At 43.0% G+C, this 14,712-nt stretch overlaps 1 protein-coding gene across 1 annotated transcript in view; it reads left to right on the top strand.

Annotated features, from left to right (window-relative positions):
- The window catches only part of LOC121188221 (protocadherin-1-like), a 157,504-nt gene that overhangs the window by 79,557 nt on the left and 63,235 nt on the right, over positions 1-14,712 (top strand). Inside the window, exon 4 of the mRNA XM_041047855.1 lies at positions 4,018-4,237. Within this exon, the coding sequence (XP_040903789.1) occupies positions 4,018-4,237 (220 nt within the window). The remainder of the gene's footprint in view (positions 1-4,017; positions 4,238-14,712) is intronic.

Raw genomic sequence — 14,712 nt, forward strand, 5'->3', positions numbered from 1 at the left:
TTTACATAAAAGTGCATATGTGCATTTTGCCTGCAGATGACTGAATATTCTTCAGTGGAGAAACGATCAGAAACTTCAGTCAAAGTGCAGCATTAACAGTTTGCTGCAGAGGAAGGAGGCGTGATGAGCTGCTTTTCCTTGAATTCTTAATTATTGACCTTCATCACCATCACAGTCTGTTCAGAGAACACACTCATGGCCTCTGTATGTGTTTGGAAGGTCAAAAGACACAGCAGTAAGAGACATGATGATAAATATAAATAACAATGATAACAATAAAACTTCCTCAAAATAAAATGTGAAATTAAACAGGATCCACTCAAATTGAATCCGATGGAATATTCTGGATTGTTAGAATTTGGACGTAAAGGTTTTAAAGGATTTATCGACACTGCTGGATTGACGGACTGGTTTTAAGACGGGGAGACGCTGTGCTTTTTAAGGTTTTGTGCTGTAACCACTTGAAGCCTCCTGTGGGTGGACACAGAAAGATACGGACGGTAAATTCATGTAAAAGACGCTGTCGTCCAGTGGACATCGCGTTGCTGCCAGTGTTGTTGTCTCTCTTCAAAAGACATACATGTGCAGTATTTTGGATCAGGCCTTTTTATCCCTTGGTCTGTTTCTCACCTTTTAAATCAGTGACCGCTGACGCTGTGCAGAGTTTCACCTCTGAAGCATCTGCTCCAGCTGCAGTGGAGGAGTTCGTCCAGTCGTGGAGGCCTGCTGCCTCTCTGAGGTTCAGGGTTGACATTAGAAGGAAAATAGGGCAGCGAGGAACACCAGAGCGCCCGGTCAGGCGCATGGCGGCCATTTTGTCCTCCATGTGGCCGCGATCTGGAACACAAGGACGCCCTGAATGGGCACGAGATGGTGGCGGGTGGCTGGGCGGAGGCTGAGGTGGAGGTTGTTCTAGATGCCGGTTGGTCTTTATATTTGTCCCCTCTGATCTGCTCCACTTTCCCATGGTGCAACCTGCTGAGATGGCACTTCTATTTCCAGCAAACAAACACACATAAACAGACACACGAGCATGAAAAAGGCAAATAAAAAAAAAAAAAACAGGGATTTTGCAGAGTGTGTGTGTGTGTGTGTGTGTGTGTGTGTGTGTGTTTGGATGTGCTGGAGGTGACAGGCAGGAGAGGGATCGAGACGATTTGATCCGCTTCATTTCTCTCTTCATGTATATATAGATGTGATTTATTTCCTAATGCTCACACAGCAAACAGCAGAGCAGGCTGGGAGCAGGAAGCAGTTATTAATACCAGCCTTTTCTTCGTGAACGTGTTCTGTCTTATTTGCATCGGGAATCCTGAGAGGATCAAACTGAAAAGCAGATCGGTCTCCTTTAAAACAAACAAACTGTTGTGTTTGCATGTTTCAGTTCGACAAATCACGTCTTCTTTACATCGCTGCCCAATATTTTCCATGTTTTTATTCAGCCGATCCCGGAAAACAGTGACAAACATGTTTCTACAACATTTAAATGAATATGTTTAATGTGAGTCTGACTCCAAACTGAAATACAGTCATTTAAATGCTAATGATATGTGTTAAATGTAACCCAGAGGTCTGAAAACATATTTTAAACCACATTTAGTCCAGATTTAATCAAGACATCTTAATGTCTCCTGACCTGCAAAATTACCAAATCAATGCAAAGTGATATAATTTCAATTTATGACAATATGAGACTTGAATTTTACTGCACAGAGATTATGCATCACGGCGCATAAACCCAGAAAATACTGCAACGTCAAATGACTCTTCATTAACTTTCCCTCATGACGTGAAGGTGTAAAAATCATTAGAATATGAAAGTTAGACCACGTCTCGCCTGGACGTGTCCTCCACTGTTTATCAACATGTTTTTTTAAGAAAAGTTATCTTCCAAATTATCGTCCATGTGTTCCTCAACACAAACATCTGACCCCTCTTCTCAGGGTCTTTTACATCTGATTCAGCTGAACCTTTATTGGACATGGAGAGACATGACGTAAAAGTTAGGTCACAACTATTTAATAACCAGAAACAAAACAAACCCAACTTCATTTTACGGAGAAACGGACTCAGGCTCTAAATCAGAACCAGGAGATTCAGAGTGAACAAAAACGGATGTAGTGAAACGGAGAATGTAAATTTGATTGCTTCCATTACATAATTACTCTGGTTTCATGCAAATGCAGTTAACACAAACCGCGACCTCTCTGTGCACCTCTCGTCTCAGGGACTCTCCTGAGAATAAACACAGGAAGTGCGAGAGCTCAGATCTGCTGAGCAATTGAATGCGTTTACCTGGAGAGTCGCCTGCTGCCTAAAGCACCAGGGATCCAGGCTTTTGATGCCTTGACAGCACATTGTGTCCACACAGTTTGAAGGACAGCTCCACTGTGGTTTGAGATTTGTACGTTTTCCATCACTGCGACATTAATTCTGGCTGTTTACACCCTCAGGCAGGAGAGTTACACCGATTTTTAAGCAATTTAGCCAAATATTCCAGGCGCTTTCGAATAGACGTGATCAGAAACAGAGAGTAAGATATTTGGTTTGGTTAGTGTGATCAGAGGTGATCGGGCAGCCTCAGAATCAGACCTGTGACCAGTTGGTTGCTGGTTTTGTTGAGCCTACAGCAAAGCAGCGAACCTTTCAGCTGCTGCAGAAAAGCTGCTTAGACAAGTGGAGATAAAGGTTTTAAACCCAGTCTGCTTCTGTGTGGTGAGCTCTGATCTGCTGGTTGTACTGGTACTGGTTCAGGGTACTGACAGCACCCAGTTACCATGGTGACGGGGTATCTGCTGAGCCAGGGATGCTGCTATCAGCCTGGGCCGGCCGGTCAGGTGTGTGTGTGTGATTGAGATGTTCGACTGCACACTGTGTGCTTTTGAATTAGGACACCATTTGTTTGGCAGAACTTAATGTGTTTGCACTATGTGTGTTTGAGGTTGTGTGTGTGTGTGTGTGTGTGTGTGTGTGTGTGAGTGTGTGTGTGTGTGTAGGTGTGTGTGTGTGTGTGTGTGTGTGTGGCGTCTGGAGGATAATTGTATTTCAGTTACAAAACCATCAAACACACAGGTCAGATGTCAACCCTCCACCCCCAGAAACACACAGTAAATGAAGCAGAGAAGTGTGTGTTCAGTAAAGTGTGTGTTCAGTAAAGTGTGTGTTTAGTAAAGTGTGTGTGGTTTTATTAAAACCAACGTGTTTCACGACATGTCCAAGAAGGAAGGGAGACGGAGTACCAAAGGTCCCCGGGGCCTTTAATCAACAGGGCGGCCCTTATTTGAATTTGATAATTGTTTATTTGTTTATGTTTTCATGTATATGTCCTGTTTATGTTCATCTTGTTTTAAGTAAAATATTGAGAGCTTGTGTCGCAGGTGTTCATGCTCCCACACACTTCAGATGTTTTATCTTTTGATGTTTTTACATTTTGTCAGATTTTTTTTTTTTTGTCAGTTTTGTTCTTTGATCCTGAAGAAACAATATTTCTTTTTTGTTGTTGTTGAAATGAAAACTTAAAGGGTTTCTCTGGGGTTTTCTCATAAACAAACAAAAGTTATGTTTACATTCAGTCTTACTCACCAAAATGGACTGTGTATATCCTCCGTCGAGTCTGTCGAGTTTGTTTCATAAAACGTTTTTTTTGTTTTGTTTTGTATTTTAAATCCAGCTTTGTTTCCATCCTTGTTTGCTAGATATCAGTCTTCTTCCTCGCTGCCTTTGCTGTCACATGAGATGAGATGAGATGAGATGAGATGAAGGCAGTGATGAGATGAAATCAGATGAGAACTGTAATGAGATGAAAGCTGACTGAATCTAAGTGAAAACTCAAACCAGTGTGAGAACCGAGCACGCTGATGAAAGGAACGACTTCCTCTGAGTTATTTTTACAGTCTGGCCTCTGCTCGATGTCTTTAATCGTTCAAACTGCTTCAAACCATCTCACATGTTAAATCGAAACCTTAAAACTAATCCTGCCCCTTTCCCTCTGTCTGTCTTTCCCTCTGCCAACCACAGCTCCCCCACCGCCGAGTGACCTTCTCCACAGCCAACCAGGCTCAGGATCTGCAGGATGCGTCCCAGCACAGCTACTACGACAGCGGCCTGGAGGAGTCGGAGACCCCCAGCTCCAAGTCATCGTCGGGGCCGCGGATCGGCCCGCTGGCGCTGCCGGAGGACCACTACGAGCGGACCACACCCGACGGTAGCATCGGCGAGATGGAGCACCCGGAGAACGGTAAGACCAGGTGGAGTTTCCCCTCCCTCTCGTCCTCTTTCCACCTCCTCCATCCATCCATCAGCCTCGAGGGGAGCAGACACACACACAAACACATTCGCACACTCAAAACCACATAAACACTGCAGACTTTCTCACACATCAACACTGTTTTCATTACACACACACACACACACACACCTTGCACCAAGTGTCAAAATGTGGCACGTCAGCAGGAATGTTAACCTCGTATTTTTAATCAGATTCCCACAATTCCCTGCGCTGTGTATACCTTCGTTAAAGAGGTGTGTGACCTCACAGCAGCACAACACAATCAATATGCAACATAATCAACTCCCACGGCTTAACAAATTAACATCCCAATTATGTAAATCATACTGAGCCCACCCTTCCATCAGCTCCACTTATAGATCCACAGAGGAGGGCTAGCAGGGAGCACGCTAACACAATACATTTCCTCTGTCTTCAGCAGTTAGCATTCTGCCAGCCTGTCATCACGTTAGCTTGCTGATATATTATATGTCGGTACGTGTTTATCACTTGCAGGAAAGCAGATAGATTGGATTTATGATGCTAACAGGTTTGCGGGTATGGTAGCAGTCTTAGCCAGTTAGCTGTAGCCCGTTAGCAGATACGAAAGGCTGTGAGATACGCTAATGATGCTACATCACCGAACAGATTCATCTGACTGTCTGAGCGCGCACACACACGCTCACACACGCTCACACACACACACACACGCTCACACACAGACAGACACACACACGCTCACACGTTTTCTGCTTTACGTTTTAACGCCTTTGCATTTTGCTAACATGCTTTATTTTTTACAGTTTTGTCTGTTTTGTTACAAAGACTCTGAAACTGAATGGTGAATGTTTGCTAACTTTATGTTGCTGGAAGGTGTGAAGGATGCTAACGAGGCTGCATGACCACAGATTTACCAGAGTTTGAAGATGAGACACAGAAATGCTTTTTTTTTTTTTCTCTCTCTGCTGTTGATGTGTCTGAAGTTGTGTAGCAGATACAACAGTGTGCTCAGCATCAGTGTGCTGATTTTAACCTAATAGTTTTGGTGCAAGTTAACAGAGGACAGACTGGGAGCCGGGAAAACAAACGTATTTACTCTAACTAAGAAATTGTGTTAGTGCATTGTTATCATAATGTCAGCATGTCAACAACCTAACTGGAGCCCAGTGTCCACATCTTGTTAGCATGTATTATCATAACATTAGCACATTGACTTTTACTAGTCTCTCTTTACTGGAAATCTGTGCCACTGTGTTGTTTTCATAACACTGTTCACATTTACACACCACTGTGTGTGGACGTTGTGAAAAAGGGCACGCGTGTTTTTAGATATATCATAGCCCAGTTCGGCAGTGACCAGTGTTCACACATCTTGTTAGTATGTTGTTATCTTGACGTTAGCTTTTCTGCTGCATATTTCAAAAGCTTCATTCAAGTCTTTACAGCCCAAAAACATAAACAAGCCCAGATCCAAATTAGGAAACAAACAAAAATAATCAACAGAAAGGACCAATGACGCTTCAACTACTCCTACTTTTAGTTGTGAAATAATTTCAGTGACATTTGTGCTTTTCGTTTTGAAGGCACATACCTGTGTGTTGTTGTTGTACAGTTGTTTACAGAGTGTGTGCTGTCACAGGCCCGCTGAGATGCAGAGGTAGCCTGTCCCTCTGATTCTCATACAGATTTCACACACTGCCTTACACCTATGATACAGAGATCAGACCGTGATACAGTAGCTGTTGGTTTTTTATTGTTTTACTCTTAAAGCTCATTTTCCCATTGGTATAAATAAAGTACTTCATTTACTTACTTTCTTGAGCCAAGTGATTAATTAGACACACATCTGAACACTTCAGCGTCTTTTTTTATTAATGCCACTGCTCATTGTTCTGCTTTGACTGTTAACGCCTCGTTACCACTTATGGCAATTAAGCCAACCGAAGTGAAATAGTTGAAACTGGCAAAAATAGAAAGTGGAGAAAGAGAGAGAGAGAGAGAGGGGAGGAAGGGAGAGAGAGGTTCAGTTTAAATGTCATCCCTGTCTTCTTTTGTGAGGGCGAGAAGTCCAACTCTCTCTTTCTCTCTCTCTCAACCCACAGGTCGTACGTATGCCATCTGTAAACACAATTATTCACAGCTGCTCGCACGCCTACAGGCTACTGCCACCCAGTGTGTGTGTGTGTGTGTGTGTGTCTGTTAGATAGCGATATAGAGCAGGAGAGTGTGTAAGTGGCTGTATCTCCACGCACACAGTGGAATGAGGTCAGGGTTATGTTGTGTGTGTGTTGCAGTGTGAGGGTGTTGTACAATCTTCCACTTTGATGGTCAAACATGTTTTAGCTGCAGGTATCTTCCCAAGGAAGAGTGTGTGTGTGTGTGTGTGTGTGTGTGTGTGTGTGTGTGTGTGTGTGTGTGTGTGTGTGTGTGTGTGTGTGTGTGTGTCTGTGTGTGTCTGTGTGTGTGTGTGGGTGTGTGTGTTGGTGTGTGTGTGCACTCACTGTGCCAGCAGAGAGGTCAACAGATTACGACTGGTCTTCTGAGGATTAACACACCACCACAGATGCACTTTACTCTCTCGGTTTGATTCAAAACCCAAACCTTTATTGCCACAATAAGACAAGCACTGTTTTCACAGTGGTGCAGGAAAGTATTCTGACGTTTCACTGAAGTAAAAGTATCAACACTACAGTGTAAAAATAATCTATTAAAGCTAAAACCCGTGTTTAAATGTTAAGTGTGGAATTATCAGGAAAATGTTCCTAAGGTATTAAAACTTCAAAGCAATCAAAGCAGAAAAATGGCCCCTGTGAGTGTATATAGTGTATCTAATCACATTAAGTTCCAACCAAACCCCATTCAAAATCCCCCTGATTTTAGTATGTATTTAAAAATGTCTTCTTTTTTGCCTTTTTTTTCGTGATCACTCTACAGACTTCTGTATATGCAGCTGGCTTTAATTTGACTTCAATATTAAATGGTTAATCAAGCAATAATTATAAGTAACTGGCACAGCAGCACATGTTTTTCTAATCAGGTTTTTTGAAGCAGTGACTCAGCTCGGTTCAGGTTTGCGGGTTTAGCCGTTTGTTCTGTCTCTTTCGCAGACTGTTCAGTTGTTTCCTCGTGTTTTCCTGTGCCGCAGACTGTATCGATCATTCAGCTGTGTGACTGATTGTTGATCAGTCAGATCTCAAGTGCCTCAGTCAGACTGATGAAGAGCCACAGGAACAAACGGACACATTCTCTATGGCTGATGTATCTCCAATTAGTCAGACTAAAATTCAATTCAACATCTGAAAACCAGCTTCTTATCTTTTTGCCGGGTTTTTACGGGAGCTGCTTCCAAACCTGCAGTCTTTATCATTTCTTCTCTTATTCTCAGGGGCAGGTCGTCTCCTCAGAGTTACAGCGTCTCGACAGCAGTTTACAGCCGTGTCAAACGTGTCCTCCACTCTTGTGATTGTGGCGATGATTTAGAGCCGAGTAGTTTTTGGCCGGAGCCCAAAGAGACATCATGTCACGTTACACTTTGGGACGTGGTTGTTATATGTGGAGATGGATGCATTTGCACTTAAATAGCAACACGTGTCCAGAATGTGTCTGCTGAAGCGGTTTGAGGGATTTCAGTCTGTTCTTAATGCATCTTGGTTGCTTTTCCACCTGCTTTTATAGGTGGATTATCCACATATAGTAATATAATCTGGACATAATCCAGATCCGAGCTGGATGCTCATGACATGTGACACGGCACAGTTTAATACCAGAGCCTGAAGAACTCTTTACTTTGATTAGAAATGCTTTCTGCAATATTTTTACATTAGAGCTTGAAAATGGAGATGGATGGCAGCTGCGTGGATGATCTGAAGCGCTTTCACTAGATTTTCGTTCTCTGTTTTGTGCCTCCAACAACTTATCGTTGTGTCATCGTGCTCAAGTATTTCTGAGATAAGGAAGAAGAGGAACTGTGGCGAAGGTGCTGCCACAGTAAACTGAGACTGATGGCATTTTGCTGAACTTCAAAATAGTTTCTAGCAAAGATGCCAGGCCCCCGAGTTGATGAGGACGACATTTAGAACTGAAGAAGTCATTTAGAAGGACATTAAAATGTCCTCAACTTCGAAATTAAAGCTCAGCGGTTTAAGGTTGATTTATACAGTCAGTACATTTTCATCAGTGATGAATATATTCTGCCAAGTATTGTGTGTGTCAGAAGCCTGCTATGTCTCATTCCTCTTTGCCATGGAGCTCTATTGTTGTCCAAAAACTTTATTACAATTTTATTTATTTTCACTCCCACAGACGACGTCCTGCTGCTCCACATAGTCACTGGAGTGTGAAATGTGCATTAATCCTCAGATAAAAACTGAGGCCATCAAATGCACCATTTCCTCCAGTTTGTTTGGTTTCAAAACTACAGCGATCAGTTGTTTTAAAAGTTTACTTTTTCAAAAGAAGTATTTAAAAAACGAAACTTTATATTTGTGAGGTGTTTCTGAAGATTTGCATCTTCAGTAGGAAACAGTGAGTCAGTCAGAAGGTGTCCAGAGATGGACAAACGCGTTGTTGGTGGACTCGTCAGTGAAATAAATAAAAAAACCGCCACACTTATCTTTTAGAGAGAGGGATGATAAGGGATGTGGCAGGTATCTCATCCCATCACACCCAGCTGTTTGCTGTTTGCTCATCCTGCCTCTGCTGCACAGCCTCTGTCTCTCTGAGCCCAAACTGCCCACACAGAGACTGTGGTCTGCTCTCCAGAGCCGAGAGCAGAAAGGAAGCTTGATGTGGCGAGATCTCTATCATTTCAGTTCTCCTCCTCCTCCTCCCTCTTTCATCCTGCTCGCCGTCCTGTAAATGGTCAGATAATGGACGTTAATTCCATCAGCCTGTCTTCACTCTGCTAATGCATCCCACTTCCTGTCTGTGATGGACGGATGGAAAGAGGAGAAAAAACAAACCCAGAGTGAGAAATGGAGGGAGGGGAGGAGAGATGATGTAGTTTGTAGGATTTGATTGCATGTGTGTGTTTGTAGTGAGAGAGGGAGAGACAGAGCTGTGATAGAGAGAGGGAGGAAGGAAAGAGAGAAGTGAAGAGATAGGTGGGAAATGGGAGAGAGACCTGGAGATAATGTAGAGAGAGAGAGAGAGAGAGATCTGCTGCCTGACACTGATGGGTGCAGGATAACAAGCTGATTTATGAAGTGTGTGTGTGTGTGTGTGTGTGTGTGTGTGTGTGTGTGTGTGTGTGTGTGTGTGTGTGTGTGTTGGGGGGTGCTCTCATCTCCCCAGATGAAACCACATGCAAACATACTGTACACACACACACATACACACACACACACTCAGCCTATTTATCTGCTGATTGCATCAGTCTGAGAGCTGAAGTAATTGCTGCACAACACACACACACACACACACACACACACACACACACACACACACACACACACGTTGAGATTTTCTGTCTTGGCTCTTAATCAGCCACCAGTTTGACTTCCAGATAAAACTGTAAAAACAGAAAATGTTCAGTGTGCACGGTGACGTCAGCTCCTCTGATGCTGCAGTTACTCGCCTGCTAACATGTATCACAGGTTAGATGAGTGCGCTCTCACTGGGAATTCATACTAATTTAAAGTAAAATAAATATCATGGCTTCATGATCGCATGTTACAGAAATATGTAACGTGGAACATGCCGCGTGCAGAAAACTCAGTGTACACACAAACAGAAACAAACACTCCTCTGGAAATCCATGGACATAGACTCAACCTTAGTTTGCATCTGTTAAAACTATTGCACACCTGCAGCTGCTGTTACTTATGCTTATAATACTCTTAGTTCAGTGATTCAGTGATTCGTCACACGTACCTGTAAACTATCATCAGCAGTGAAAATGGATCTGAAATGTAGAATAAATGTAAAGAGTAAAACTTGGCACAGAACAGCAATTAAAATTAAAATGCACTTTTGATTAGCATAACGTAACATTGTTGGATCCCTGCTCAAAAGAATCCTGTCGTATTTTGGATGTCGGTTCACAGCGTATTATCCTGTTTCAGAAAAACATAGAAATCATGTATATATGTCTGTGAGTGGGTGAGACATATGACGACTGCACTGTGCTTATTTGTTACAAATACTTTTTTGTGGGAAATAGTTTTGTTATCACCTTCAACAAATCCTTAAACCATAAAAATATGTGAGAACTTTTTTAAACGTGAGGATGTAAATTCTGACGTTTCAAATCAACACTCTCAGTGGTTTTTGTAGGATCTGTGAAAAGCAGGCTTAAAGGCTGTGAGAACGTGTCAACGTTTGAATGATGGGGAATGAAAAACTGATAACTGATGTGAATTTGATGAGAGAGTTTAGTTTTCGGGCAGGAGAAAAGGAAAGAGGAGATCCAATGGAAGGAGGAAAGAAAGGGAGTCGAGGAGGTCATGTGTTCTCCTCAGTGAAGCGCATCGCCTCCATCTGTCTCCTCCTCCCCCCCTCCTCTTCACAAGAGGCCTCCGCTCTCTGACTCCTCTCACTCCTCCTCAGGGATCCTCACTCCCTTCTTTTCTCACCCCCCCTCCCTCTTTCCTCCTCCACCGTCCCCCGTTCTTCTTCTCTTTTTCCTCTCTCTAGTGGGTGATGATGGGGGCCAGCGGTTCTCCTCCAGCCTGTCAGAAACTCCCAGGACAGAACTATATTCTCTGGAAACTCTCATACACATTATTTTTAGTTTTTTTCTCAAACTTGTGAAGCCTCCGTGTCCAAAGCTTAAGATATTTCCAGCAGTTTATAAAAATAAACTCTTCATCACAGAGACGCCGATATTACTCTAACAGGTACCACGGAAACTATAATTGGACTAAAATACGAATGTGATCAAAAATAAAACTACAAATACACAAATGTGAGTGAAACAACATTGGGAAAGTGTCAGAGGCCAATGAGTGAGCTATTTAAGGGGGTTCCAGATGTTTTTTAAGGAGATGGCGGGATGTTTTGAAGAGGTCTCACAGGTGGATGGAATCTGTGGGAGTTTAAAAGGCGGTGTTAGCAGTCAGAGTCTGCGGTTCCTTGAGGACGTCCAAGTGTTCACCCAGAAGGTTCTGCGTTCTAAGGAAGTACAAGGGTCATTTAAAAGGTTTCAGGGTTCACTGATTTGGTTTGTTGGCTCATTGAGGAGTTCCTAGAGTTCAGTGTCACTGTGTTAAGGGTTCATTCAGGATTCCTCTGGAAGAGTCCTTTAGGAGGCATCAGGGTTCAGTGAGCAGCATTTGCCCTGTGAGAGGTTAAAGGGTTCTTGAGTTTCCAGGGGTTTTTAAGTAGGTTACCAGAGTCTTGTTCCATAGATGCAGCACAGGCTACTGAGAGGGACCAAGGGAATTTGAATAGTTTCTGATGTGGTTCCAAGGGCTTCTGAGAGGTAACATGAGTCCTTTAGATGATCCATAAGTAACTGCAGAGGACTCAGCATTCACTGAGAAGGTTTTTTGGGTCAGTAAAGAGGAGTATAAGTGGAGGGGTCTCAGTTTGTTGGGAAGGTTCAGTGGATCCTAGGAGTTTAGGAAGTTCTTCGGTCAACTGGCAATATTCTGATTCCTTGAAGAGGTTTAATGGTTCCCCGAGGAGTTTCTAGAGATCACTAATTTGGTTTGATGGTGCCACACAGAGTTCTCAGACAGGTTTCGGGTCCACTGGTCCACTGGTCCACAGGTTCTGTGACTGATCAGTGTGCATTTGCAGCATCAACACAGGACTGTCCATTTCCTGTTTTGGCAACTGCTTACTTTGCAAAAGCCCCATTAACTGAGTAAAGATGCATGATGCATGTGTTGGACACACACACACACACACACTCACACACACTCACTCTCTCTACATGCACACACTCATTAGATCCTGTAGTGTCACACTGTTTCATGCTGAGGAAAGAGGCTGAGTGTTAAAAGCTTTCTGGGCTGAACAACACACACACTCATGGCGTTACATAATGATGTAAGCAGCGGTCCATAGTTTTGGAAGTGGGACACTCGCTGAGAGACGGTCTGACGAAACCATAGTCCTGAGGACGTGTGTGCGTGTCTGTATGTAGCTTCTTGAGTGTGTGTGTGTATCTGCTCCTCATTAACCAGTAGATAAAAGGAGTGTGTGCAGCGATAGAAGAGGTGATTCCTCCCTGTGGAACCATACCTCCCTCTATGTTTCTTATTTGTATGGCTGAGTGTGTGTGAGGGTGTGTGTGTGTGTGTGAGTGTGTGTGATGTCAAGAAGCTTTATAGTAACAGGCGGTGTTCTTTGGATGTCCTCTCTTGTCCCCGGGGAGAGAGGGAGAGAGAGAGGGAGGGAGGTGAATTTATTTTTCCAGGTCTGTTGTTTATTTGAGCTTATCTGTGGTGGCCGCTGTACACTACACAAGGAGGAGTGTGTGTTTGTGCGTGTGTGTGTTTTTTATTTGGCAGTACTAAATCAGAGCTCGGCCAGCTTTCGACTGATGTACAACAGCAAGGATGCTGAGAGCTGCAGCACACGCACACACACACACACACACACTGTGGTGTGTCCATGATTGGATTATTTTGCCGGTGTTGTAGTGAGATATAGATAGTGTGTGTGTTTGTGTGTGTATACTCTCTACACCAAACCAGTGTTTCTTTTTTCTATTAGACTCAGATCTGCTGGACTTCCTTGTGGTAATATCCCGGGGTCATTGAGAAGGTTCCAGGTGTAGTTTAAAATGTTCTAGGGGTCATTGAGAACATTGCAGGGGTTCTAGGAGTCAATCAGAAGTTCCAGGGATCTGTCTCTCCAGGGTGTAGTTTACAATGTTCCGGGGTTTGTTCAGAACCTTACAAGGGTTCTTGGAGTCACATAGAGGTTCCAGGGATATTCCACAGAGTCCTGACGTGTAGTTTACAATGTTCCCAAGTCAAGAGTCTTCCAGGAAGTTCTAAAGGTCTTCAGGAATGTTTGAAAATCTGAGGTGTAATTTACTAAGTAAAAGGCTCAGCAAGGTAATCAAATGAGTTTTGGGGGGGTTATGGAAAACACTAGAAGGGTTCTATGGGTCACTTATGTGTTCCAACTGCTCCTTGAAGTATTTTATGTCTTGAAGAAGCTTATAGGCATCATTTACAGTGTTTCAGGGGTCACTGGGGATGTTACTGGCATTTTCGGGCTCACTTAGAGATTTCCCAGGGTTACCATGAACACTCAAGGAAAATACCGTGGCGTCCCCACAGAGGTGCCAAGCATGTATGTTCATCACCGAGCTGATGAGGTTATTTGTATTCACAGTCATGTCATTGCCACGTCCTTCTGTTCTATTGCCCATCTTCATTTTTCCCCTTCTGTAAAGCTCTTTGCTAAACAGACCAGAGATGTCACAAAGGTTGAAGAGGTTTCCAGGGTTACTGAAGAAGGTCCATGAGTTACAATGGAAGATTCAGGTCTCTTTCGGGCAACACTAGAAAACACTGAACGTTACAGGGGTCATCAAGTTCTAGGTGTCAATAAGGAACTTCCAGACGTCTGTGAGGTTGGTCCGGGGTTCCTTTGGGAAGTTCAGAGGAGTCAAAAGTCATTGGTAAAAAGTCAGGGACCTTTTAGGATGCAGCAAGAAGGTTCCTGTGTGATGGTTAACGGCTTGATGCTAATACCTGTTATTTCCATTTCAGAGGCAGAGGAGTGAAGTTTAGTCGCTGTTGTTTCAGAGGGGGTTTTGAAAGTGTTAAGTGGTTTATATTTTCCTGAAAGCACCAGAAATTATTCAACTTCATTTTGCTAATGACATCAGATGAGTTTACGTCTCACATAATGTTTGTGAGCAAAGTCTGGATATCAGGACTATATTTTTACTTTAGCTATTTTCATCAGCTGTAGACTTTCTTATTTATGAGCAACACAGTAACTCTGTCCTTATCTCCCAGATGAGACTGAATGCTGAGACTTGAATAAAGAATAGGCTTCTGTCATCTGACAGTGAACTGTTCACATTTTCTTCAAGTGTCTGTACCTCAGTTATTGGTTTATTTGCTGACATATAACCTTTAACAAATAGTAGCTTTAGAAGACACGTGTGTAGCTGTAATCATGAATATTCAGCACTGTGAGCTGCTCTGTATTCTCCTCAGAGTTTGAGCTTCTTGGCTCTTAAACTGCAGCTTGAATAAACTGTCAAACTGTCCTTTCTGTCAGCCCGAGTTTTCTTTATTGGCATGAAATATAAAAGCTCTTGAAATATAAAAGCCCTTCCTGCAGAGCCAAAAAAAAAAAAGAAAACCACAGAGGCATGTATTCAATTTTCAGCCATGATACGATGATACTGATCCGTTATCAGTCCAATCACCAGTCACCAATTGTAACCTATAGGTGATGTTCATTAAAATCTCCATTTAGTATTTAGGGCTCTGTTTTGTAGATGTTTTGATGTCTTGTCAGTTCAGCAGCAT

This window comes from Toxotes jaculatrix, chromosome 10 (assembly GCF_017976425.1).
Source record: "Toxotes jaculatrix isolate fToxJac2 chromosome 10, fToxJac2.pri, whole genome shotgun sequence".
NCBI lineage: Eukaryota > Metazoa > Chordata > Actinopteri > Toxotidae > Toxotes > Toxotes jaculatrix.